Raw genomic sequence first — 26,657 nt, 5'->3', positions numbered from 1 at the left:
ATTTGTTTACTCGGCGTAACGTTTAGGACAGCTACTTTCTTCGTAACGAAAGTAAGCCGAATTTTTCTCATACCAAATGAAGTTATTCAACTTGAGAGAAAAGGGTCAGTGTTACATGTTGCTATAGGGGATCATCGCAGACACGCCTATCCAATCCAATATGAGAAACGTAACGCGTTGCAGAAGTAGGTCACAGTAGTGCATGGTGGGTTACAGTGGTTACAGTACACTCACATAGAAAAAAGCGTTAGAGAGGACTGGCTGTGCAATGATGTTACGAAAGAGTACAGTCGTAGCTACCAGCTATTTGGCATGTCAGCTGTTTGACATATCCGGGATAAACGACTGCGGTTGTAGCTATAACACGGTAATATCGACATCCATTATTAAAACGGCTTTTACAAAACAATATTGCAAAATATCGGTATCGAATATCTACGTACTTTGACAAAAAAAATGAATTATAAGGGTTATACACCCGGTGTTCAAGAAGTAAACGTGTTACAATGATTGGGATTAACTTCTCTGGGGTTCTGTTTTGAAGAGTAATTTTGAAAACAAGACGTAACACAGTGCCTCAATTTATATCCCCCACACCCCCATAAAATGTAGGCTATTTGTTATGGCCAGTTTTTGTAACCGAATACAGTGTCAAAGCTAGACAAAATATTTTCTCCAGAGCTCACAGACTCCTTAGTAGTATACTGTACTTTTTAAATGCATTTTGTGACATGGGGATTGGAGATTTATGTTTCTGAATGTTTACCCAAAATACAAAATGTTTAGCAAAACAATACACATTATGTATCTATTTACTAATTTGAACAAGTTCCCAAACACAAAAGTAAAAGAATCTATCGTCCTCTCCGTTAGGCTACAGGAACTAATTTCAAACCTATAATAGAAACTATCATTCCAAATTGAAAAGATTCATTCATGTCAGCAAGCCCTGTTCAAGCAAAATACTGCAGATAAAAGTTTTAACAGCTTATTGCAAGACCGAATGATTCTGAACATAATACAATACAAAAAGTTTATGCCTGAGTGCATCAACTAATCCCAGTTTATCCACATATAATAGCTTTCTGTAATTATTCCTGACATGACCAGCCTGGTTAAGAAAATGAAACCAAACCAAATGCAGAGCAGAAAACACTGCCTGATATATGTTCCTTGTTAACCCCTTCTGTAGCGCTCCCCTTTTAATCCTGAAAATGACATACCCAAAATAAAATAGTTACTACTCTTGAACCCGTTGCGACCCTGCCCAGGATAAGCGGGAATAGATAATAGATGGATGGATGGACTATTCTTGAACCTTTGTGACGAAAGTCATAATTCTGGTTACTTCTGAAACGTAACCCTTGGGAGTTTGTTTTACAAGAATCAAAATGACTGTAAATACTGCTGAAACAGTAACAATAACTCAAACACAATGGACATTGTTTTCTCACCTAAACTATTTTTTTGAGTAGATATAGATGCTTGTGGCTGTGGCTGGTCAGCTTAAAAATACAATGTTTGACAAATCCTGGTTAAAATTTTGGTGTATTCTGCATTGTTTTTTCTGAGCTATGTCTAAGCAGGTTTCCAAAAAGGCATTTGGAGACTCCAAAAGGACACTTGGTAACCAAATTATATTGGTCTTTAGAGGTGTAAAATATAGATTGCATACTGTATGCTTGTGGAAGAATTGCGATGAAATTAGCTCATTTTCCCACTGCCCATCACCCTCCCTCTCCCTCTCCTCTCTCTCTCTCCCCACGCTGTTTCCTTGCCGTCTCTGACTGTAGCAGGTCTGGAAGATTGTAGAAAAACTATATAACGATTTGCTATCTAGTTTACTAATCCATTGATTGAGGTCCACTGATTGAGGTTTTAGTCAAATACCACACCCCCGTCGACATGTAAAACACATCCAGCAATTTCACATGCCACATTTATTATTCGAAATCAGACCTGAGTATACATCTGAAGAAAAACGTTTTCAATGTACAAAAAATGCCAAGTTACTCACACATACAAAAGCACTGTATACAAGTCATTAATTCAAACTTCAAAATTCAAAATTTAGGCCTGTCATTAAAAGTACTGATATCAACATTAGGCCAAGTTGTAAGAAACAATATTGGCTGTCTTAGCTCAGACAAATTAAACAAGCTGTATTCCAAAGCAATGGTACCCAATGTGTCCAAAAGTATTTAAAGTAATTTGACTGATTGTTGGCAATGGAAGGAGAAAGGTGGGCGAGAGGGGTATGCTTATGCTTTCCCTCTGCCAATCATCTGATTCTCAGCGAAACTGTAGACAGAACTCTGGGTAAGTGGAAATATACCTTAATTTCATTTTTTTGGTGAACTGCACCTTTAGGGTATTTTTTATGCACGAGCATACAAAAATACATAAACACACATTACAACAAATGATAATAAATTGTTTTAATATAGTAGTATCCTACACTTAAGGTGCTTGAATAAAGCACATTTGGAACAGGACATACATCTTCTAAAATGCCATATTTTCTCTCCAGAATTAATAACACATTTTTCCTCTGAAAGAAAAACCAAGTGGAAGGCCTTCCTCAGTTCAGTGTCCACCACATTTACAAAGAAAACCTTTTGAAAAACTGGACCTGGAGACTTTTTAAAACTGACTGGGTTATACTCACAACCCACATAAAATGTGAAAAATAAACTCAGATTAAATTTCCTAATGTATACTGGTAGTTCTCCCATTTTCTTTAGCCCTTTCTCTTTGTGCATTTATAGGTTCTTTAGTTCCCTCTAGAGGCAGTGACTATGAATTACATGTTGGTATTTTGATGACTACACCATGCTGTTCCATTCGCTGCAATTTAGAATTCAGTCACTCATGAACAGATTTGAATGATAAACACAATATGGTTCATATATGGTAGGTCAAGAGGTTATTCAGTCAATCACACGTTGACCCAATACCCTCAAATGGTTGTTATTGGGCCACAGGTTTCATATATAGTTTTCCAGTGAAAACTGAAGACCTCTTCATACTCTGTCTTGGAGGCCCTCCAATCACCACCCCCTGGAAGTCCCTCCCACCTTGTACATGTATTCAGGATGTGGAATTATTGGGGTTATTTGTTTCTGTTAGGGCTTATTATGGGTGTAATATTTATGGTTCGAGAACTCGTATTTTGGTTATTGGTTACATTATGTTACATTACAGGCATTTATACAGCTGGATATATACTGAAGCAATGTAGGTTAAGTACCCTGCTCAAGGGTACAATGGCAGTGTCCTACCTGGGAAAAGACCATCTCTTTACCCATTATACTACACTGCCATCCCATAGCATAGTTAACTTGCACTATTGCTTTAGTGATGTTGTATCTATACACACTTGTCTGGAAATGTTGTTAGCCAGGTCTGGCACTGTTGCTTATATTCATCAGGTGAATGCACTTGACCTCTCCTACATTGTAAGTCCCTTGAGTCAAGAAGTGTTTGCTAAATTAATATAATGTAATATATAGGAATAAAGCTATAGGACACCAGTTTAACATATTTTTGTTAACTCACTCACAACTCACATTTATCTCACTCACTCACCCACACACCACCCCTCCTCTCTCACTGTTTTAGCACTTAATACCGGAGAAACTAATAACAAATGAAATTGTAATACTCCACAAAAATTAAAATAGAGATCACAGGTGTTTTAAACAACACGATCTTTATTAATAAAAGACAGGGGAAAAAAATCAATTTTGTCACCAAAGGCACAACATTACTAATCCTACTACTTATGACAGAAGGGAGGTGGAGGCCATGGTAGATTTAATTATACTGAATTTGCGCTGAATATTTGTTCATTTTCTTCTAGTGCAGTTTCTATATATTAGCGACATACAACCCAGAGTGAGGGAAGTTTGACACAACGCTAAAATTCTTACCTTCCATTTTAACCACTTGGGACCATGGAATCTTTTTATTCAGACATGTTTCTATTTGGAGGAAACAACCCAAAGACCTTTCACAGTGTACAATATTGATTTCATTATTTTAAGCTTCACATGTTATATACCACCTCAGTCTCTTCACTTACAAATTACAAGGGCCAACACAAGCCATAGAATGCATAAAATAGGTCTTTCAATCAGTTTTATCCCCAAAATAAATCTAAAGGCTGTATACATATACATGTACATGCATACAAGCACAGACATGCTGACCACCCTGAAACCCTCATAAACCGTAATAAAAGCCAAAGTAGAAAAGCTGTAAACGTCTTGATAAGAAAACAATTTTTTTGTTCAAACTGTTCAAACGCAAATGTACTTGTGTCTTTTTGGGGATGGGGGAATGTTCTGGATCTTCAGGAACTCTTTGATTACTGCACTGTCTGGGGCATCTCGCTCCAAGCTTTGGCCTTCTTCTTGGCCTGTGCCAGCCAGGGAGGCTCCTCCTGGCCCAGAGGAGAGGGGGGGTGGGAGTGAGACAGGGCACTCTTCCCCTCTTCCACAGTTGCAGGTCTGGAGATCTCTCGGGAGCAGGATATTGCTGGAACAGTGCAAGGGAAAAGCTTTAAAAAAAAGCTCACCGTTTTGGGTCGATGATATGTATTAAATGGACTGTATCAAAGTGCGTCGGTATGGTGGCAATAAGACCAGTGACCGTTGAAAATCAAGCTGGCTTATGGTGTTGGAAAGTTGAAAACAATGAGTTTGGACTACATTGTTTTGGGATGGAATGATCTCATAAAAGCATGGTCATTTTAGTATGGAAATGCAAGCAGTTTTGCAAAATTGTGGGGATTTACTAACTTGTGGGCGACATTTGAGGCTTTAGACAAGCAAGATTTACTGTGTGCACTGAAACAATGTGAAATGCACTGTTTAATTGACTGATGAAAAAATACCATATTTAAAAAATGTTAAACCTGTTAGACTCCAGTAAAAAGTCTGCAGATTAATGAGAGGAAGCATCCATTTACATGAGTATTACAAAAACATTTAGTTCATATGGCTTTACAATAACATGTTTTCTTGAAAATTCTGAGAAATTTGCGCAGATCTGGAAGAATTTTTAAAAATGTATTGCCATCTGAAGAGTTTAAGTACTTCAAAAACTTATTTGGCCCTGATATGTTTGCCACACTCAGAATTGAGTGACCACATCAGACAATATCAATGTTCCCTCCATTATTGTATGGTAACTTTGTAATGCAATGTACCACTTTGTCCACAAAGGGGCAATATTTCATTACTTACAGCTGTCCATCACACTGTAACTATGGGTATTTTCACACTTGGTTCATTTCAGCCTCTCAAGTGGACTGAGATTGATGACTTAGCATTTTTGTGCATATCTGAACACACCAAAAGATCTCAGGCTCCCCTGAAACAAACTGAACTCAGACCACCCCTTTCCTTTTCGAGGTCCACTTAATTTGTGTATTGTGAACCCAAAGCAGCCCCAGTCCGCTCTGCTGTACACTTCAATGCCTCGAGACTTGCCATACATTGATTCTAAGCAGCGACTTCTGAGTGTAACCAGCTAAAGAGAAATAGCAGAATGGCTGCTGGTGGCATTCAGGGGGTTGTGTGGTCAGAAGAAACCTGTGCTCTTCTTGCATCAGCTTCCTCAAAATGAAGCCCAACTAAATGATAAACACATCTGCAGAGACCATCTTGATGAAAATTACCCAATGATGAAGGGTTGAAATAAGTGGTACACAACTGCACATTGACGGCAAAAAGATCAAAATGCACTGCAATTTGAAATCATAACAGTAGAAATTATGGCCATGCATTTAAATATGTAGTATAGCAAAAATGATTTCCAATCATTAAATGAGTAAAATCACAAAGAAGTAAGTACCTGTTAATGGTGAACTTGAAGGCTCTGGCTGTTCTGCGTTGGTCTGATTTAGCGATATTGGCAACAATATTTTCCTCTTTGGTTCAATCTGCACATTGAAATAAAAATATGAAGACTGACACCAACCACACAATTATGTACGGGAAAAATATTCTTTCTTAATATGCACTCTTGTGCTCATTGCAGTGTGAGCTAAAATATTCATGGACTTGCACAGATAAGATCACTTCTTCATTAAGACCTGAAAGGGTGAAACAAGCAGAAACAGCCTCTGAGATTTTCACCACCTTACTTCACAATATGGAGTAGTTCTGAGAATGAAAAGCCACCCTGATATAGCACAGCATCTGCAAATATTAAATTCATTTCCCAGTCTTGATCTGTCATCCAGCAAAGCTCACCTCTAAAGGGGATTGTCTCGTAGGCGTCTCTTCCTGCAAGCTGTTTTTGAAGACTTTCTGCTTCTGCCTGGCGGCAAAGATCCAGCTTGCTGAAGCCACCTTTCTTTCAGGTGCATCAAGCCCCAGCTCTGGAAGAACACAGGTGAGGGAAAGACAAGGCTTTCTGTATCATTCAGTGGCCCGGTCAGAGGAAGAGGTCATGACTTGTCGGAGAATGACAAAGAGGTATATAGAAACAACGATGTTCTCAGTGACACACTGCTTTGAAACCATCACAGTGTTTTTCTCTGCAGAGTCTTTTTTCCTTGAACAAATCAGTAATAGTGAGTGTGTTGTAGCTCAGGCTTTTATGGGGTTCTGGAGATCTCACTCTCCCACCAGTTGGCAGCAAAGGTATGCATTCAGATAGGATTTAACAAAAGAATTTAACAAAACAACTCCCCAATATCCAAGCAGTGAAAGCAGGCTTTTAATGTGATGTCCTCTGAAACCTCCCAAAATTTTGCAGCATGGCTGTTGAGTGGATACTGCAATAAATGGCTACATTAACTGCTATCAAATTAGCTTTATATATTTTTTATAAATACTGAAGTGTAGAGAGAAATTAATTGCTGTGCATTAATAATTACTTTGCTCAATGTGCATTTTGAAAAGACTAGAGTTTCAGATTTCATAACCTTCATTACTTTTGATCTGGATCAGAGTCATCCAGTCCTATCTTTAGAACAGCCAGATTAAACTCGCCCCAATTAAAATGAGTTTCAAAATGAGGATTTACAAAATCTCATGAGCCAGATGAAAAGTTTTTGAAAAACAGCCTGAAAGTACGGCAATGTCTGGGCAGCACTTCCAGATTGCAAAGAGGCAGTGGCCAGCTGAATGTGTTTTGGAGGAAATGCATGCAAGTCTGTGATTTGGTGGAGGGCACTGCAGAAACAGCCTATAAATATGAATGGCATTCCAAAATGGGATTACATAAAATACAGATGACAGAAATATGTTCAGAAAACAACAGCACAAACAAATTACAGTTGGCAAATATGCCTTTCTCTGTCCTTATTTAGGTTTCACAAATTAATGTCTAGTTTACAGAAACAAAAATATTTCCATGTCATGCACACTGCTGGACTCATGCAGGTCTGTGAAAGGGGTTAACTGTGAGCATCTGCTGAGGAATGAGGTCAGTGGATCTATAGTTGCCGAAATATATACACAAGGATTTTCCCACATCTGGAGAGCATTAGCAAGCATAATAATATGCTTCAGAAAACTTATGCTTATATATGCTTAAAAACACTAAGCAATAAAGTTTACTGTAGACCGACTTAACTGCATTGCAATAGACAAGCCACAATCTACTGTAGAATATACAAGCTTATACCTGGTGTCTTTTTGACTTTGGCAGTGGTGTCGTCCACCTTATTGAGAGGGGAGGATTTGGTGTTGCGAAGCTGAAATACGGGTAATTGTGGTGGGTTGAACGGTTCTTTTGGTGTAGCGTTTTCCAGGACCACCGATGAGCCAGAAGCGCTGTAGCGGAGCAAAGCTGAGGTCCCCCTTAGCTTGACCCCAAACGGATTCTCTGCACTAGCCACCTCTTCAGGTGAGTGGCCTCGAGGTGTAGAGAGGAGTGCTGCACTTTGGGCCTTATCAGGCCAAGACAGGGCATCTGCCTCCTGAGGGTGCAAGAGTCCCTCATTCTGGTCCATCATCTTGTGGTGAGGGTCTCTTGCACCATGTGGCGAATCCTCGAATGCCTCAGGTTCCACAAGGGCAGTGAAAAACAGCTCTTTGGAGCTGCCTGTCGGTAGTAATCTCTGCCAGGCAGGGGCGATAGTGAAGTGTGCTTTGCTCCCTGGACAGGCTTGTGGTTTCCTAAGATCATCTGAGGCTTGTGAGAGATCATGTTTCTCTGTGCTGGGTTCTGAGTCAACCCTCAAAGAAATGTTTGCTGTGGTTGAACTGGTTTCTTCTAGGCATGGCAGGACAGAGTCTGAGTTGAGTGAGCTCATGATTGGTGGCTCAGGAGTACATTTGCCCCCTTCCACGGCTTGGACAGACCAAGAGAACTCCATGGTGCATTCCAAGCTTGTATTGCTACCACACTTGGAATAGGTGTTGGACAGCAAGCCTGCTTCATCTGCAGAGTCCTGGACAGCCTCCTTCTCCTTCTCCTGCCTTGGGGAATCCTGCCAATAGACGTGTGTGGCCACCTCCACCTCTGCTTTCATGCAGTCATCCTCAAGCTCCTCCTCCCTCTGAGACAAACACTGCTCTTCCCCTTCCTCCTCCTCCTCCTTCTCAGACAAACACTGCTGTTCTCCTTCCTCCTTCTCCTCTTTCCCCTCCTCAGGCAAACAGTGAGTTTGATCTCCAGTGTGGCTGGCAAATTCCTTTTCCCCATCACACCTTCCCAATTTCTCACGCCCCTCTTCATTTTGTTCTGGGCTGACTCCTTCACGGCCAGGTGACGAGAGTTCCTCAACATGGGGAACGTCTGGGGTAGCTTGACCCTCACCTAAACTGACCTCCAATCTGCACCCCTGCTGTGTCTCTGGGACCTCGCCCTCAGGCTCTGAGGCAGGCAGGAGGGTGGGGGTACACTCCATAGAACTGGGCATCTCCAGAGGCAATGGACCAGGTTCCCCATCGTTCACCTCACCCCATGTCTGAAGGGGCTGCTGGAACTCCTGGACCAAAGCTGGGAGGATTTCCTCTGTGTCCAGTTTGCACTTGGTGATGGAATGAGACATACCCATGTGCTGGGATCCCATATCAGAGAGATCCTGTACAGCACTCTGTTCCCCCTCTCTCAGAAAGAGCTGGACCACAATTCCAGGATCCTCTCCTGTCTGCTGGAACCTTGAGAGATGCTGGGCTTCTGTCCTTTCTCCCTGATCCTCAAAACTGTCTTCACCTGTATGCATCTGCTCCACCGGCACAGCTGTAACAGAAAAAGCATGTTACCTCTCCTAAGAGGCAAAACAGATTTACCTATCACCTCCTGCCTGAAGTCCTGTTGTGCCTTTGAGCCAGGCACTTCAACTGCTGATGGCAAAAAAACAGCTCTGCACTCAAAATGGGTAACTGAACGGGAAAGGATTCCAAGTCACCTTGGACAAAAGTGCCCGCCAAATAAAAAAAATATAATGCAATTTTTCCAAACTATATCTTCCAAAGGATAATTCGGTGAGAGATCACAGAGATTCTGCAGACAATTGGCACCTTTGCATCCCTGTTCTTCTGCATCTGGCTCTGTGCTGCCTACGCTCAGTTCTTCATTTAGCCCCAGCGCTTCACCCAAAACCATTGATTTACTGCCATCTGACATCTTCCTCTGGAAGAGAAACATTTTCAGCCATTCAAAGGTGCTCACATGGTGTGTGAATACTACAGTGCTCACCAATGTCAATTCTGTTTTGTTACTACTCATATTCTGTAAACGATTCCTTCATGTAGCTTTATGGAAAAATCCATTTACTTTACTATCGCTTATCCATATAAAATATGGGTAACATATTTTTTTGAATGTTTTTTCATAAATGCATATAACTCTTTCATAAGTACTACACAGACACTCAAAATCTTATAAATAATGGAAAATAGGCATGTTGGGCCACATTCATGAAATGTGTATGATCACATTTGATCGTAAACTGGATGTAAGAATTTTTCGGCATTCATCATTTTTTTCTTATCTGTATTTGTTCATGGCTGTTTCCTTATGCAAATCACATGAACAGGATTGTGCATAAAATTTACAAACAGTCAGCTTTCATCATCTCACACAAATGGGATATGCATGATCGCATGGGCATTCCAAACGGGGTTGAAAAAAGGGAATGGCTTAATAAAAATTATAACGTGCATGCAGGCGAACTGAGCGTTCTCCTTACCCTGGCAGGCTTCCGTTTAGCGAAGGCCTTGTGCTTGATGGCAATACGGTGGTGGGCAGCTGAACTATCTAAACAACCAGCTGGACTGGCGGGCTGGCTGAAGTCCACTGGGAGGGACATGAGAGGGGTGGCTGGCCTGGAAGAGGCGTCACAGTACAACTACGAGAGAGAGAGCAAGAGAGAGATATGCTCTAGAGAAAAACAACTTCTGTTTCCACATTTTACCATTGCAATGCAATTTGATTCCTTGCAACACATTATGAAAAATACATGAAAATGATAAAATTACAAATTACAATCTGCGCCAATGAATAAATGTATCAAAATAAATGACAAATTATTGGTTTAGCAAAATGTATTTAAAATACAAGCCTACATTTCAGAAATTGTAATTCTGGCATTTCTCAAAACTGACTTTGTTCAGTTAAGCCATACCATTGTTATGAATTAATGATAGACTTGTGTGTTATGTGTCATTGAGAATGACAAATATGTTCCAAGGCCACAAGGCCAAAGGAATGCATTTGTAGAACAGCATCAACTAAATTACAAACCCTGCATGCAACATTGTTCAATATCCTACACATCACAAGAGAGATCTCGTAGAGATTGGACACCCTGAGCCATCCTAGAAGATGGAAATTATTTTTTGCAGCTTAAATAAAACAAAAGTGGTGGCTGCCATTTTGATTCCATGCGAAACATAGGGGAGCACTGCTAACAAACGAAGCCCATTTTAGTTGCGATCACCATTAGCAATTTCCCCTCAGCTGGGGTCGTAGTGTGTGTGCACGCCTGTGTTTCAGCAAGCCTCTGTGTATATATAGTGAGCGGGCCACCGCACAGAGTAAGAGCTATTGATAAATATGTCACGAAAGGAAAATAGTTTTGACTGGTGGTGGGAACGTTCCGTCTGTTGAGCAGTTTATTTATTTCTAGGAGGCAGCAGATGAGACATGATGTATCCCCATGGGGCAGCTAAGAGCTGGCCAGCGGAACCTCAAAAAAAACAAAATGTTAATGCCCTGCTGCATCACACTCTCAATCATAGATGTGAAAAAGCTTTTAAGTCCAAGGGAAAAAAAAGGTTTTTAAGACTTTAGAGGTTTAAAGCAAAAAATCTTGTGCTGTGCCTACAGCACTTAATAAAATAACAAATGCAAATGTTTAGTATGTTCTGCAGAACACACTGCTTACTGTTAGAATATTTAACAGTTTTACTCCAGAGCGAGTATGTGCTCATGGTACATTACACAAAATTGCATGCCCCTTGTACGCAATTGTATCCAAAATAGATTAAAAAGTTGCTGAGGGTTTAATGAAGAAGTGTTGCAGCTGAAAGGAAAGCCGAATTTCACAATGGCATGAAGACAGACTTTCACAAAATTGTTCAAAGGTAATGCCAGGCGATGCATGTCCTCATTGTTTTAGCCACAGAATTACAACAGACACAAATCGACTGATTTTCCTAATCTCAGTTCTGCTTTATGATGAATAGTGTGCTTAAAATTAATTCTATTTCCAGTTTTCTACGGATCAATTGTTATAAGGAAACAACATGTAGCATATACATATATATGTATGAGCATACACAATTTAACCAGGGTCAATAGTTCTTTGAAATCATTAATGGGTAACAGGAATCAGTGTAAAGCATTTTTCATATAACTCTGCCGTGATACACTATCATTAGTCAACACTGCAGCTGTATTTTGAAGTCATGGCTACTTTTTCCAACAAAGCATGGAGCACTAATCAAAGAACGAAAGCATTTGTCCCAAAAGCTCTTTACTCAAATTTACATTTTTGATTAATCTTTTAACCATATTATAACAGTTTGTAAACCACAAAAGGAAAGTGCAACCTTCAAAATAAAATGTTGTCATCTGTGACCTTTTTATCTGCTTAGCTAAAATAAAAAATGAAAATAAATGGAGGAAATAAAATTCTTTCTAAAATATGAGTAATGCATAGTCCTTTAATTTTCAAGAAAAGCACATGTAATTCAATCTGCAATCATTACACCTTGTATAATTTACATTGATGCATTTTAAGTGGTGATCGAGTTTAGTTTAGACAGGTGTAGACATAGTTACCTGGTCATTGTCAGTGTCCGATCCCTCAAGACTCAATGAACTGGTTCTTTGGATAGGGTTTGAGGACTGGCAGAAGGGGACAGGTAAAACGCAAGAGCAAAGACAGGTGAGGGACCCCATCATTGCAGAAGAGAAAAACAACTATACCAACAAATGACTGCATGGTAGAACTAAAGTAAAGAAAACCTGAATTTGCAATATAGGGCCGAGATGCAGCTACAGAATTTGTTAAATTATTTGCTAGTGCTGGGTGTACAGAAGGTCCTGGGTTCAAATCCCAATTTAAGCAATTACAATTACTTTTGTGCCCTAGATAGTGAGGTCAAACCTGTTTTGGCGATTTTTCAGAAAACATATTTTAACAGTTTATTTTTCATGCATGATGTCATAAATGCTACAGTACAATCAAATTACAAATCAAATAAATGGCAAACTTGTCAGAAGATAATGGTTGTTTTCTTTAATACGATTTAAAAAAATTAGCCACTTCCCTCAGCATGTATATTGTTTTGGGGTGCAAAATTTGGGGATACTGCACTGTAGATTGTTGTTCAAACTATTTTCCTGGTGACTTAGCCACCAGAAAACATGCACACTGCCAGCATGTTAGCTATATGTAACAATCTCATCGTCCAAACTAGGTTTAGCTGTCTAGTCAGGTAAGAAAACATTTTCTAGGGTCTCTTTCCTTAATTTGGTATATTTCTTTGTTAAATTACCTGTTAAAGTAAGCCCCGATGCCAATTCTGTTTTATGTTTATGTGTGGAACGCCCATTGTGACTATATTGTGGGCCGAACATTCAACCTCACTACTCTAGGTGTGACCCACAGGAAAAGCAAGAAGTGTATTGATGATGCTGTCATGAGGAACGTGACTCACCCTGTGGGATGACCCTGCTAGCACTGTGTGGAGGGTGTAGATCTCTGGAGGACTGTGAGGCAGGCCATCATCCTCTGACAAGGCCCCTGTGTCATCCCCTTTCTTTGGGCAGATGACGGCTGGGTGGGGCCCCACACAGATGGCCTGCTTCAGTTGCAGAAACCCACGTAAACTCTCAGCAAAGTCATCCTCCACACAGCCACAGGTACAGAAACCAGCATCATCTGTCAGCGAAGTCCTTCTCCACTTGCATATTCCTATATTTGTCATTGAAATGCAAGCTGATTGAACTGGGATTCATCAGTCTAGTTTGCCGATTTATTTGCACATTATCAGTGAAAAAATTCAGCCTCTTAAGACGATCCTTCTACACACCAGTTGAAATAAAATCCTCCCTTGAGCAAATGTAATCACATTCCTGCTCTTTTCCCTTTAAAAATGGGAGATGCAACTGTACATGCTTTATGACTTTAGTGTGGTTATGCTGCACAGGAAGACAGTCAGTGTCTCTAAGCTTACATCACCTTCAGTACATCCACTACTAAAACCCTCGGGGGTCAGTACACTGCAGCAGGCAAGGTCTGGGAAGCACTATCTCTATGTCTGTTGGGCTTACGAGAGAGTTTCTAATTCTATAATTCTATGCTGTGCTCAATCACAGTGGAGACTACTGCTTGTCAATTATAGATCCAAGCTGCCATGTAAACCATGTAAAAGAGGCCTTTTCTTGTTGGATTCGCATTTGATGATCATCACCTGGATTTGTGGAAGATAAAGTACCTGCAGAGACTTGACTTCCCCATGAATGTTCTCCTGTGAGGAGATCAAGCCATCGTTGGGTTCAGATGAAGGCGACTCAGAAACGAAGACACTGTCACGTGACAAGGCCTTGGTTCCCATGTTAACCTTAGACCTTGGAGAAGGATATGAATCCAGTAAAATATTCAAATTTATGACTTCAGACAAAATAAATGAGTCTTACTGCAAGTTGACATTGACAATTTGTGAACCTTACATAAAAAATAGAAAGCAAACCAAACTTAAGAGTAGCTTTCCAGACCCAAACCTATTGTCTGAGAACAGGTCATGGAAATGCATGTATCAAGCATTACAGCTAATGAATGAAAATTGGGAGAAACAAGTTCAATATGTACTGAACATTTCACATCGTTTAAAAATAGCTATAAGTGTTGAACATTCAGAGTGAGACTGATGCCTCTGAGTAGGCTTGTTTGTGGTAGCTTGCAGCAGGTAGGATTAAAATTCAGTCTTACGCTGAGTCATGGTCAGTGTTGGACTGGACCAGCAAGGGCTCAGGGGTGATGACATCATCTGTGGACTGACTGGACTTCAGAACAGTAACCCCGGTGGGTGAGGGAGCCTCATTTTGTTTGTTCTTGGCAAATAACTTCTTAAATGCCTGGAATTTTGACCTTTTCTTTCCTAAAGATTGCAACAAATACATTTTTTCGACACAATCGCACATGGTACACTTTGCCTCATGCATTACACATCTACAAATATAAACTGTTATCTCAATGATGTTCCTCCCTACAAATATGGGGTTTAGCCTGGACTGCATAACAAAGCTCACCTTCTATACTTCCTCTTTCATTGGTTTTTAACAACACACGTGATTCAATAATAATAATCACTCTGGATTAAAATACAGAAACACAATTAAGAATAAAAATCATTGTGCATGGTTTAAGTGGGCATAATAATGGTCCAATTTTGGTTGCAATTATGGTCACCACAGAAGCAATGTATTCTGAAAGACTCCATGTCTAGATTCACACTTGACAGAAATAAAGGAACATTTCTGCTCTCTGTCAGTGTTTCACCTTCATTCATTTGCCTTTTTAAACCGTGAACACAAGTACCACCATGAGTGACATTTAGACTCTTAGCACTGTAATGCATCATAAATCCATATATACCAAGTGCCTGATGGGTGACCTGAATCCACATAACTCAAAAATCAATCATCATCTGACAATATTCCAGCATGAGCACCACCTGGTAGTTCAGCATTCCCAAGACTCTTATATCAGTACCACTTCACTGGCAGACTCTTCTGTAATAGTTCATTATTGTCCTCCGATTCATTTCAGTGAACCATTTCAGAGAGGAAAGATCCTTGGTCAACATTAAGGCCTTCCTTTCACTGCACTAAGTCTTTTTAGCATTTAAATTCTGGGCTCATTTACCAGCTGAAACAGCCTCACCTCAAAACCTGGCCTGATTTGATGAGCAGGAGCAGGCCTGGCAATAGGCCATAGTAATTTTGCTGTGCCCGTAATAGGATTTCCCTACTCAACCCCTAATTCAGAATTCATTCCAGTGATCGATCAAAATATTTCCTAATTAAAATATGCATTATGTACCCATAAGGATTCATTACGCTGTCCCTGCTCATACAGTCCTTAAAAGTGGGATTGTTGCACATGAAATAATAAGCCAGGGGTTATTATGGGAGTTCAATGAAAACACTCCCAATCCTTGTTATTTGATTTAGGGGTGATGGAAAACTCATCACTTCAGTTTTATGACCATATTAACTTCTCCCCAGTGTAAATCCTTTCCCCTAAAACCACAATATATTTCACTGCACTGAGAAATCAGTTCACTATAACAGGAGACAGCACTGCCTGCCAAAATCTGATCAAGAAGAGCTTTACAGAGCACTTTTAGTTACTCATTAAAGTTACTGTTGCCCTTATTCTTGCCACAATGTAAACGTTATTATTTAAGATAGTGCTGCTCTCATTGATCATTATTTGGCTGCCCGTTTAGTGTAGAATGATGCAGTTATGTTGTACTTAAAAATAATTGCAATGCACAACAATGTTATTATTAGGTATTCATTTTTTAACTCTGGGTTTCACCTTTAATGCTGTTATTTTTGCTGCTCTGTTCACCACTTTAGTTTTTTCTTGTTCCTATATATGTTCCTATACTATATTAACCATACAATAAATTTGTCAAACGAATACCATATGTTATTGTGTAAAGGCAAAGTTAACTCTCAAGTCTGGTTGGATTACAGTTACAAAACAACTCTGTAGGAAGTCCAGTAATGTTTTAAACATTGCTGAGATGATTCCAGGGAGTGAATTGTAATTGCTTTGTATAGCATTAATGGAATACATAGCTCACCTACTGTCCGTGTCAGCAAAACTGTGAGACTATTTTTACCAACAGTAACATTTGGTAACATTTTTTATCACTTTATTTCAGCAGTAGTAAGAAACAACCTAGCTGGATGGATGTCTTAATGAGTTAAGTCATGTTTTGTGTGGTTTATCTATCAATGTTATGGTTTTTCCTCACTGATGTTGAAACAAAAGATTTACTGTGATGTGTGTGAGACAGAGAAAGGTTGTGTGGCTACAGTTGCTGGCCTCCCAGTATTGGAAAGATTGAATTGGGTCAAAAAACAGTTTCTCCTGTCAGCAGCAGAACTATCAGGTGAGATTAGATACAGTGGAGGACAGACTAAGACTCTTAATGTTCAATAGATATCTAGCCAGGAAGACCTGGTTAACTTAAGTGAACCTTTCTGAATAGGACTAGGTTCTGATGAAAAAACTATTAATCAATTAACAGTAGGAGATGCCCTACTCCGGGATGCTGTTTTTGAGTACACAGTATGCAAGGCAGTGTACATCCAAGGTAAGATCAGTGTTGATGTGTGCCTGTGGTACAGCAACAATACCCCTAAACCTTTGATGACCTAAGATGGACACTGGTGCCTGTCTGTGGCCGATGCCTGGTGACACCTTGCAGTCTTAATGCTATTTTTCTGTCAGATCAGGCTCAAGTAGTCACAATAAACCTTTTCACTGTTCCCCCTTTAACAGTTGGCTACATGGTTTAACATGAGGCAGGCAACAGAGGATTACCCTGGCCTGTGGTGAAGTGTGTCTCTGCAGTGTTCAAATAATTACTTGAATGGACTTTGCAGTACCCTTTTCTATCTTAAGTCCTACAAAATAGATTATCTCCACATGACAGCGTGACCTGCTCTTGAAGAAAATGGCTAATCCAGTCGTGACACCTGTGACCAGACTGAGCTTGGACCAACTGTCAATTGATTTCTCACTTGCACAACACAAACCCATGGTGTGTGTGTGTGTGTGTGTGTATGTGCATGCGTATGTGAAAGGGAAGACAGAACAAATTGTAAAAGAAAACAGCTCATCTTCATATTAACCCACCACATGTATAGATAGCTTTAACCATGTTAGTACAAGCTCCACTATTTCATGCACAGAAGACCAGTACTTAGAAAAACAGCAGCACAAAAAATTCTAAATACATCGGCATACATTAGTTTAAAAAAAACAAAAAAACATCAGTTTTTCTCTAAGCAAACAATTTATCTGAAACAAAACATACCGCAGGGTAGAATAACACCAAGGGACATATTGCACAATTTTCCATTTAAAAGGAAAAATGAGACATGGTGATATGTTGAACTGATCAAAATCCATAAAAACCTTCACCTGGGCATTCATCTGGAGTGCCTGTTGGCTCCTGGTTTGCTGCCACATCTGATAGCCCTGAAGCCATTATACTGCGGTCCCTGTCAGAAACAAAGTAGGCATTTTCAACTTAAGAGTGGAACAGCACCTCAGTGAAACGCAGAATCCTTTAAATGCTGTGGCCGTCAGACAGAACTGAGATGTTTGGCCTAACGAAAACTGCTGTTTTCGTTTAGCTTTTCTGATCAATTTTGCATGAGAGTGTTGTGAAATCAGCACACTTCCAAGTGTAAAATAGCAGGAAAAAAAATTCCATCTTGTAACTAAAACAGAATATTGAAATTTAAATAAAGAAACTCCTGAGGCAGCGGCTGCACTTAAAAATGCATCAGTGCTGTTTCTTTGAGAGAGTAAAAACCAGAGAAGATGTTCAGTTGGATTTACCAAATGATCATTAATCAGCCTTGCAAGGGCATTAACCACACATACTTTCTATGGCCAAATTAACATTTTCAAGTACTTCTGAAATTTTTCCACAGAAAACATTTAAGGAAGAGCCCATAAGAATAAAACCATTGTTGCTTGCTGCAGACAAATTTCCTGAAGCCTATGAGTGGGAACTTGATGAAAAGATGAAAGAAAACCCATATGCTGCATGGTGTTTGTGGTTGCTATTACGCTTAACCCATGAATGCCTAGATTTTTCCCAGAGATTTCTTACATAAGCATCTATAGTCATCCAAAAAATATTCAGATGGAAAAAGAGTGGTAGAGACTTCGGCAACTTTAGTTGCCCGCGAGCTTAAATGGGTTAAAAAACATATGGTAATCATTGATATGGTTTATCACCCCACTTCAATCCACAAAAGTTCTCACAATGAAGCTCTTAAGCTGTTTGGAATGTGCTGGACCCTGTGACCATCATGTGAGCATCATACCCCATACATACACAATATTTATGTTCATATTTTTGAAAACCATATCATGAACAATGCATATCATAAGTTTACCATGAGAGAGAAATAGAGTCCATTTTCTTCATTCCTTCTCATTGGCTGAGTAATACCTGCAGTCACATTAGTGAGGTGAAAGGGGAAGGGTGGAGGGTGGAGGGGGGACGGCAGCGTTGACCTGTCACATCTCTGAAACACTGCGGTGGACTGTCATCTCAGTTCTCAAGGCAGCCAAGCTACTACTCCTCGAGAGAGAAGCGATTGAAAATGGAGTTTTACAGCCAGAGGGGACCCCTCCCACTCCTCCTCCCCACCCGTCCTCTTTAAAGAAACCCGTGACCTGCTGCGCAGCTCTGCAGGCCCGTAACCATCGACTGCGCCCCTGCTGAGACTGACATTAATTGGTTGCAGCTGGAGGCCTGGCTTCTCTGAGGGTGTGCGGAGCAGCGGAGACAGGAAACGCCTTTGGAGTATCTGCGCTGGGTCACTCTTCAATGAGACTACAATCACAGAATAAAAGTTGGGGCTTCTGTGAGATAGCCCTTTGCCCGCTGCAATGGCTATCCTCCTTGCAAATACCCACTACTGTATGATGCTCAGGATCATTACTACTGACACCAGGACAGCAGGACATGCTTTTATTTTGATTATTTCTTTACGTGTTGAATCTAGCCTTTGATAACAGTGGAGGCCAATTAAGCGTTACAACGTTTTTCAAATGTAAGAATGACGCAGACTACCATTTGAGCAATTACAACACGAGGGATAACACTTCAGTTATGAATTCATCAATCAAAAAATGTACTAAAAAAATGCTAAATTTGTATCTTTATTAGCAGTTCCCCTTTTCCCAATAGGGCACCAGTGCAGTGCAGCAATATCATAGGTTCTGCCACAACTTTGTTCAAACTTAAGGTAATGCAATCCAAAAAATTAGATTTATATTTTATGATACAATAACAGGAGTTATACATTTTAAATGTATCAATTTGAATATTTTAAACTGTGAATGCCTCCAAACTGATGATCTGATAAATCTTTTTACATAAAAGTTGTTTATACTTTTATACTGGATTTGAGGTTAACCACACCCCCTTTCATACAGTCCACAGCTGCATGTAAAATTGCGTGGAATGTGACCATTTACCTAAAGGATTTACCTGCACCATTTGAAGCCTCTGACCGCATTTCACCATCCTAACTTGAAATTTTAAATCTCTCTTGGGTAGACATTATCGGCTCATCAAAGCTGCAACAGCAAACTTGATATTGCACAGTTCTTGGTTTCTCACATTTTGAGGGCATAAGGAAAAATAAGTTCAGATAGTGCGGAGAGGCATGCTTGGTGCCTGTAACAAACTCTAAACTCGAAGCTTCCTTTGGGATATACATGCCAAACAGTTGGACTCAGAACAGCAGACTGGCTAAAGGCAATTTCACTTAATTTCCAATCAGGAATCAAATTCATAAAACAGAAGAGAACAAGGGAAATGGTTTTGTTTCTTTAGATCAGTCTACACTACCAGCAGATGTCAGAGTAGAACGAAGACAAGCAGCACTATTTTACCGAGAATTATCTTAGCAAGACTGTGTTGCATTTGATTCATTTTCCATTCTGTGAAATTGGTGCTTTTATCCTGGGACTGGAACACAGACATACTTCTGTAAGGAGTACTCATCTACACAGAAGATTCTGTATGGGAATTTGGGAATTCAACTACTAACAGTGTCTGATGTTTGCACTTTAAGCCTTGTGTAGAGATTTTGTAGCTGACTCTCATCAAGTCTTCTATGAATCAGGAGAAATCCCATGCTGGCTCTATCACATGATGCCAGGCAGCTGCCATCCAAGGACGATATGGATTGTTAGCATCATTTTGATCTTCATCTGATTGCTTTCTGAAAAAAAGTGTCCTTTGTCATGGTCAGGAAATGTGTGCTGTTAACACTAAAGCAAGCAAAAAAACAAAAGGAAATACACAAACCTATACATAAGTAATTAAATAAAAACAAAAAAACTTGTGACCCATGTGGGCCTTGGAGTCACAAAACTTTATGTTTACAGTGTAAAATCTCAGATTTTTAAGCATTGGCATACCTTCTTAGCATTCCGGTAGTCTGTAATGTAAATTGCCTGGTGACACAGGAGGAAAGAATCTAGAAGGTCGGATCCTGTCCCTGTAATGTGTGCAGTGTAAACCATGCTCGTATGTACAGCACTTGCACAAGGTGGGCCTAAACTTGGCACATAAATGCCCCTTTTCCACTGCTGTGCCGCACCGTATAATGGCGCGAAACCATGGTCATGGGTCTGGATGTGTTTTCAGTGCCAGCAGAAAGAGTTCTGTGAATAGTAACTGGAACTAAATTTTGCAGCCCTTACAGAGATACCAAAAAAAGCACCAGGAAGTAGCTAGCTGTCTTGTACATTTCTAATCGGTCAAATGCAAATTTCTTGTGAATCTGAGCAATCCAACCAAAACGCCATTCTTAAATACGCAGCTACAAATTAGTCGACAAATTTGAAAGAAATTCATTTAGGACAGTCTTACCAAATGAAACTACAAAAAGAATATCACCAAAAGCCTTGCAGAATATACACTATCTGAGCAAAAGCCCGGGTTGTTTTTCATGGTTTTAGTTAGGCCCCTTAGTTCCAGTGAAGGCAAATCATAATGCTACAGCATACAATCACATTCTAGACTATTCTATGGCTCCCCGACAGTTTGAGGAAGGCCCTTTCCTGTTTCAGCATGACAATGCCCCCAGGCACACAACAAGCTCCATATAGAAATGGTTTTGCCAAGAACATTCAGGAAGAACTTGACTGGCCTGAACACAGCCCTAACCTCAACCTCATCCTTTCGGATCAATTGGAAAGCCAACTGCGAGCCAGACCTAATTGCTCAATCAATGCCTGACCTCACTAATGCTCTTCTGGCGGAATGGAGGCAAACCCCTGCAGCAATGCTTCAACATCTATAATTGTGTTTGAGTATTATTGCAATAATTCCGGAAATTACACATTGTGGTGACAGTGTAATTCAGATTTTCAACTAGTAAACTGGTATTAAAATGCTATTTTGTGAAATAACCTAGTTATGTGAGAATGCTATAGAGACTGAAAAAGTTTGCCAGAAAAAGATGAACAGCCATATGTGGGGACAACATATTTCCCCCTTTATTATCAGCAAAGTAATTAATATCTGCTTGTTAAATCGATAATTCTTATGGTAAAAATACATTATTTAATCTTAAGCATTGATGAAAGTTTTGTAAAGAGTTCCAGTAATGCTTTGATTGGGCTAATCACAGCTACAGCCTTTGATATTTTCAGCTGACAGATGACCCACAGTTAGCAGGGAGAAAATCGTGATTCGTTTTGAACATCAAAACAGAAAAGTAGGAGGCCATTCATCTTCCAGTCCCTGCCATTGCCGGATAATTACACAAGAGTTAATTCTGTCATCGACTTATATATACAATGACCTATTCTTGGCCATATGTCAAAAACATCCTGATACTGGTATCTTGCTGACTGAATTTAAAAAAAAGTATAAACAAAAATGTCCCTTCTGCTTTAGTGTCACAGTGCATTCTTTTTTGATGATACTATCACGGAGTTCTTTTTTTAAATTATTGTCAAACCGTCTTAGTCGTACACAAATGTTTGGTGGAAGAGGAATAATGGGTTGGGCCTGTTTTTTATGGTTTGGGCTAGGCCCCTTAGTTCCTGTGAAGGTAAAGGTATGCATGGATCACAAGCAAGCACACATGCAAGGCTCTAGCTAAGATGCAGATAAAAGTTCATTACACATTATTGATTTTTCGGCTCATTTATTTATCTTATCCATCTCTCTGAGATCACTCTGTGCATTCAGCAGTTTGAAAGGGGAAAAGATTCATTTAAGCATGTGTTTTACTGTACTACTGGAATAGGAGTGTGTGTATGTGTGTGTGTGTTTGTGAATATTTTACGACAGATCTGTTCTTAGAGCTGTTACAGGATATCATATGTAATACAGGGTCTGAACAAGTGGCAGGTTAAAGTTTCTGTTCGCTGTGTTAATACTTCCTACTCTGGGAAACCAACAGTTACCATTCTAGACCAGCCTGAATGACTGCATAGCCTATATGAGCCAGATATTTCCTGCAGCATCAAATCCTCTAAGTATTTCAATGTCCTTCCAGATCTAATAAGCCACCAGGTCATCTAGTTAACTTTCAACAGGATTCTGTTAAAGAATAGGCAAGAATACTCACCACTGCACTTAAGGAGGCTCACTTTTGCATTTTTGACTGATCTCTGACATACGTGAAAATATTTTTTTTAATTTTTTAATGCAAGGACAAGCAACCTTACATAGCTGAGTTATGAATACTTCTAGTCCCACTTTCAGTGAGTTTTATTACCCGCTTGGCCTAGCGTATCCTTGATACCATTTAACATGTGCGGCTACTGTATGCACTTCTGCATACATGCTGGCTGTAACTTAATGAGGGACAAATTCAGGAGTATACAGTTCTTCGGTAAATAAGGATTTTTGGCTCATTTTAGTGGATTAATTCTTTGGCAGATGCTACACTTCAACTCAAGAATGCAATATAATGTGAAGACGTCAAAGTTCAGCATTTTTTGTGGGATTCTGAGGAAAATTTATTTGTAAGAATCTAATTAAGCTAGGTAACGTAAGACAAAAGGATAAAACAATGAGACATCAGAGTGAAACAGGACATTGTAGACCATGCCTGAAAACTGCTTCTAGAACATGAAACTAAACAGATGACAAGCAGCCATTTGCCAGACCCTTTATCACAGTATCTTTTTTACACTGAGCATCTGCTCTCTAATGCCAGCCTGAAAGCATGTTGTCACTTAAAACTAGACTATCAAAAAGACACAGAAGGAGTATGCAGTAGCATCAATTTCAATGACCCAAGACCAAAGAAAAGGAGGGGAAGGCTTTGGGTACACAATGTGAAGTCAAAACTCATTCCCCAGACAGTTATGACTACTGTCAAACAATCGTGTCACACAATCATACTTGGCAGCTCTTATATTAGGCCACTTATACCACAGCCACTTCTTGGAAAATGCTTTTAAAAACAGTGATCCAGTCAAATAAGTATAAGTAATCACCAACATTTGCCTCTGTAAAACTATGCTTCAGTCTTCATGGCATCACACTTGCATACTTACACACAACCCGCTACTTGTTCAGACCTCATACACTATATGATATCCTCTAACAGCTCCAAAACAGACCTGTCATTAAATATTAAAGATTAATCATTAAAGACTAATATACATTGTAGACTTCACAAAATATTTTTTCTTTATTCCCTTGCTAACACCATTAGCATCAGTGTCCACAAAAGCACTTAAGTCTGGAAATACAATATGTGTAAATATGAAACGGAGCTACACGCATTGAAAACAAATGGCTAGAGACCAATGGCTAAGGCTTATTTTAAAAGCAGCTCAGACTTACGTTTTACCTCGTAGACAGTTACAAAATCCAGCCATTGTGATACACATGTGGAAAAGGCACTCCAAACAATGTTTCTTCTCTAGTTCATCCTTTTCAGTGAAATACTGGGCATTGCCGATGAGGGGGGGGGGGGGGGGGGGGGGGGGAGTCTGTCTTCAGAGCCTGCTGTTCAGTGAGCACATCTTGAAAACTCCAAGCAGCATGCTGGCTCGGTAAGTAGCCGGCTAATGACATAGTTAAGCTTGACCAGACCCCTGGCAGTGCATGGCCTAGAGCAGCAGGGGGAGGGTTGTAAGCCTGCCCCATACTGGTCTGGCCACACCCCTTTCTCCCCCCTCCTCTCATCTATGTCACATGAGCTGCTGATACTGTCTAAAGTCTGGAGCTGTAATGGGCGGCTGTGTATAAAAAAATACTGTCATTTCTACATGGTAAAACCAAAATTTATAAAATACCCTTTGATAACAGCTGAAAATCTGCTCTTTAACCACATGTGAATTGTATGATTACAAATCTAAAATTGTAGAGTACAGAGACAAATCAAGAAAAAGTATGTCTTTGTCCCAAACATTCTGTATATTATGTACAGTATAAATGTATAAAATATATCCAGTATATTATATAGAATTGTAAATATATATTCTATAGACTTGGTCAGAACATGCATTTGAAGCAAGTAATTAGAAATTACTTCTCAAAGATGTTTTGAATGGAGCTTATTTACTTACTGTTCTACAAAGAGCCATTTGACCTCAGGTGAAACTCAGGGCAAAGTTGTGCTTCAGGTGGGTATGACGGAATGTTCTGGCATGGGAAGCACTCAGCTCTAATTGTGACAGCTGTCCTAGCTGCCACCCTAGGCTTTGAAATCTGACTAACCCTGCAGAACGTGATCTGGTCCATTACAATGGCCAGGCCAGAATGCTCCATCTGAGATAAAGTATACTGTGCTGCTTCCTATGTGGAATCCCTGATATCAAAGGAGTTTGCAAAATTCTCACTCAAAACCTTTATGTTGGGACAGCAGAGAACACATAAGGCCTACTGGTCTTGATAAACAGCCAGAACCTTTATTAAACTGCTTCAGCAGCTGCCATGGTAATTTTAAGGCAAAAGGAAGGCCTAAGCAAATAACAATAGATGCTATAGGGCAGCAGACTGTTATGCTGTCCTTTTCATTAGTCTAAAGATATTTGCTGTCGGCATGTCAAGGTCTTCAGTTATTGAATTACTGGGAAGTGCATTTTCTGCTGGTCTGACTTGTATTTTCCCCTGGTCTGTCAGGAACATCTGCGACATGCTTTGGGAATTTTCCTTTATTTTCAATCCACCGGAGTGGGCCCAGTCAGCCGAGCTGCTGCTGCACCCACATCACACCGCGATTAGATCATAGTTGGCGCAAAATCAACTCCCAATGCAAGAATGAAATGAGGAGGCCAATGAACAGCCTCAACAGGGCACAAACCCAGTTCCTTTTTAACCTTTATCTGAAAACAATGTTTCACAAATCTGAAGTCTCCTAAACTCTGCTTTTATACAATGTACTATTTATAACAGATGATTTGTATTAGGGTATACAAAGTATGAGTCTGTCCCTTAACCTGAGCATTGTGAGTTTGAATCCCATATGAGACACTGGGTTCATTGCAATCACTTATTTTCACTCCTTGCATCTCTTCCTCATGTCCTTTCCTCGCAATCCCAGGCCTGGAAACCATCAACAAAACCTAGTTGCCAGGGTATCTGAAGCTGTGGTGTCTGATATGACCTCTAACCATGTATCCTACCATGGGCCTATCAACGAAACATTGATGAAGGAGGGTGCCCACCTGAGGACCCTTGTGAAGCTTCTTCCCCTCCACCCTGCACCACCAGAACAGCCACCTCAAATCATCAAGGTGCAGGTAAGAACCTATCAACTGAAGGGATTGTGTAATTAAGTCCTATGTACTTGAATTGAAGGGGGAGGGTAGTGGTGCAGAATTTGTTTTTCCCAGCCCAACTTGACCTGTAATTTGTCACATTCATCCTCCCTGGTGTGAGCCAGGCCCTCAAAACATTTATGTTTAGGCCTTTTCACATCATCAAATGAGGTGCTGCACGTGATGGTATTTAAACTGTGCCCATGGTGATTTTTCATTTAAATGCCACTTCACTCTACTTTGGCAGACCAGTAGGTAGTCCCCAGTTGTGAGGGGGCTATTTTTAGAAGCAAAATTACTCATATTTTTCAGCTTGGCAACTGCTGCCGCCACACCTCCAATTCATTTTCCAGTGAATTACTGGAAGGGCCAATATGCAATGTACCCAGCAAGAAAGATGTGGAGAAAGAGAATGATACTGTACTGGCATATTTTTCCAAAAGCTGCAAAGGCAATAAGTAAATCAATTTGACAAATGAAATTATTAACAATTCAGCTTAATATCAGTTCTGGAAGGGTACATAATAAGAAAACAAGGCACAGCAAAACAGAGGGGCAATTGCCATCATTGTAGTATGTGCTAGTGTATCAGTGTCATTATTTCATGTCCACTCACTATTTAGCAGCTTTCAGAGGATAATACAAGAGCATAGCTCACATTCAAGAGCAT

The 26,657-nt window shown here is 40.0% G+C and overlaps 1 protein-coding gene across 4 annotated transcripts in view; it reads right to left on the bottom strand.

The window, feature by feature from the left end:
- Positions 1 to 3,693: 3,693 nt before the first annotated feature.
- The window catches only part of LOC118236199 (capping protein inhibiting regulator of actin dynamics-like), a 57,605-nt gene continuing 34,641 nt past the window's right edge, over positions 3,694 to 26,657 (bottom strand). Inside the window, exons 1-12 of one of the 4 annotated variants that reach the window (XM_035434351.1) lie at positions 24,066 to 24,188; positions 17,642 to 17,721; positions 14,408 to 14,576; positions 13,914 to 14,046; positions 13,134 to 13,322; positions 12,253 to 12,318; positions 10,157 to 10,315; positions 9,486 to 9,597; positions 7,642 to 9,204; positions 6,261 to 6,388; positions 5,860 to 5,947; positions 3,694 to 4,539 (exon numbers count right to left, since the gene is read on the bottom strand). In XM_035434351.1, the coding sequence (XP_035290242.1) occupies positions 4,370 to 4,539; positions 5,860 to 5,947; positions 6,261 to 6,388; positions 7,642 to 9,204; positions 9,486 to 9,597; positions 10,157 to 10,315; positions 12,253 to 12,318; positions 13,134 to 13,322; positions 13,914 to 14,046; positions 14,408 to 14,576; positions 17,642 to 17,721; positions 24,066 to 24,112 (2,904 nt within the window). In that variant the 5' untranslated portion in view covers positions 24,113 to 24,188 and the 3' untranslated portion in view covers positions 3,694 to 4,369. Of the gene's footprint in view, positions 4,540 to 5,859; positions 5,948 to 6,260; positions 6,389 to 7,641; positions 9,205 to 9,485; positions 9,598 to 10,156; positions 10,316 to 12,252; positions 12,319 to 13,133; positions 13,323 to 13,889; positions 14,047 to 14,407; positions 14,577 to 17,641; positions 17,722 to 24,065; positions 24,189 to 26,657 lie in introns of those variants that run through there. The other 3 variants (XM_035434353.1, XM_035434354.1, XM_035434352.1) reach the window with 3 other exon arrangements.

This window comes from Anguilla anguilla, chromosome 9 (assembly GCF_013347855.1).
Source record: "Anguilla anguilla isolate fAngAng1 chromosome 9, fAngAng1.pri, whole genome shotgun sequence".
Classification (NCBI taxonomy): Eukaryota; Metazoa; Chordata; class Actinopteri; order Anguilliformes; family Anguillidae; genus Anguilla; species Anguilla anguilla.
The sequence above is the reverse complement of the archived record's forward strand: the minus strand, read 5'-3'. Positions and strand labels throughout refer to the sequence as shown.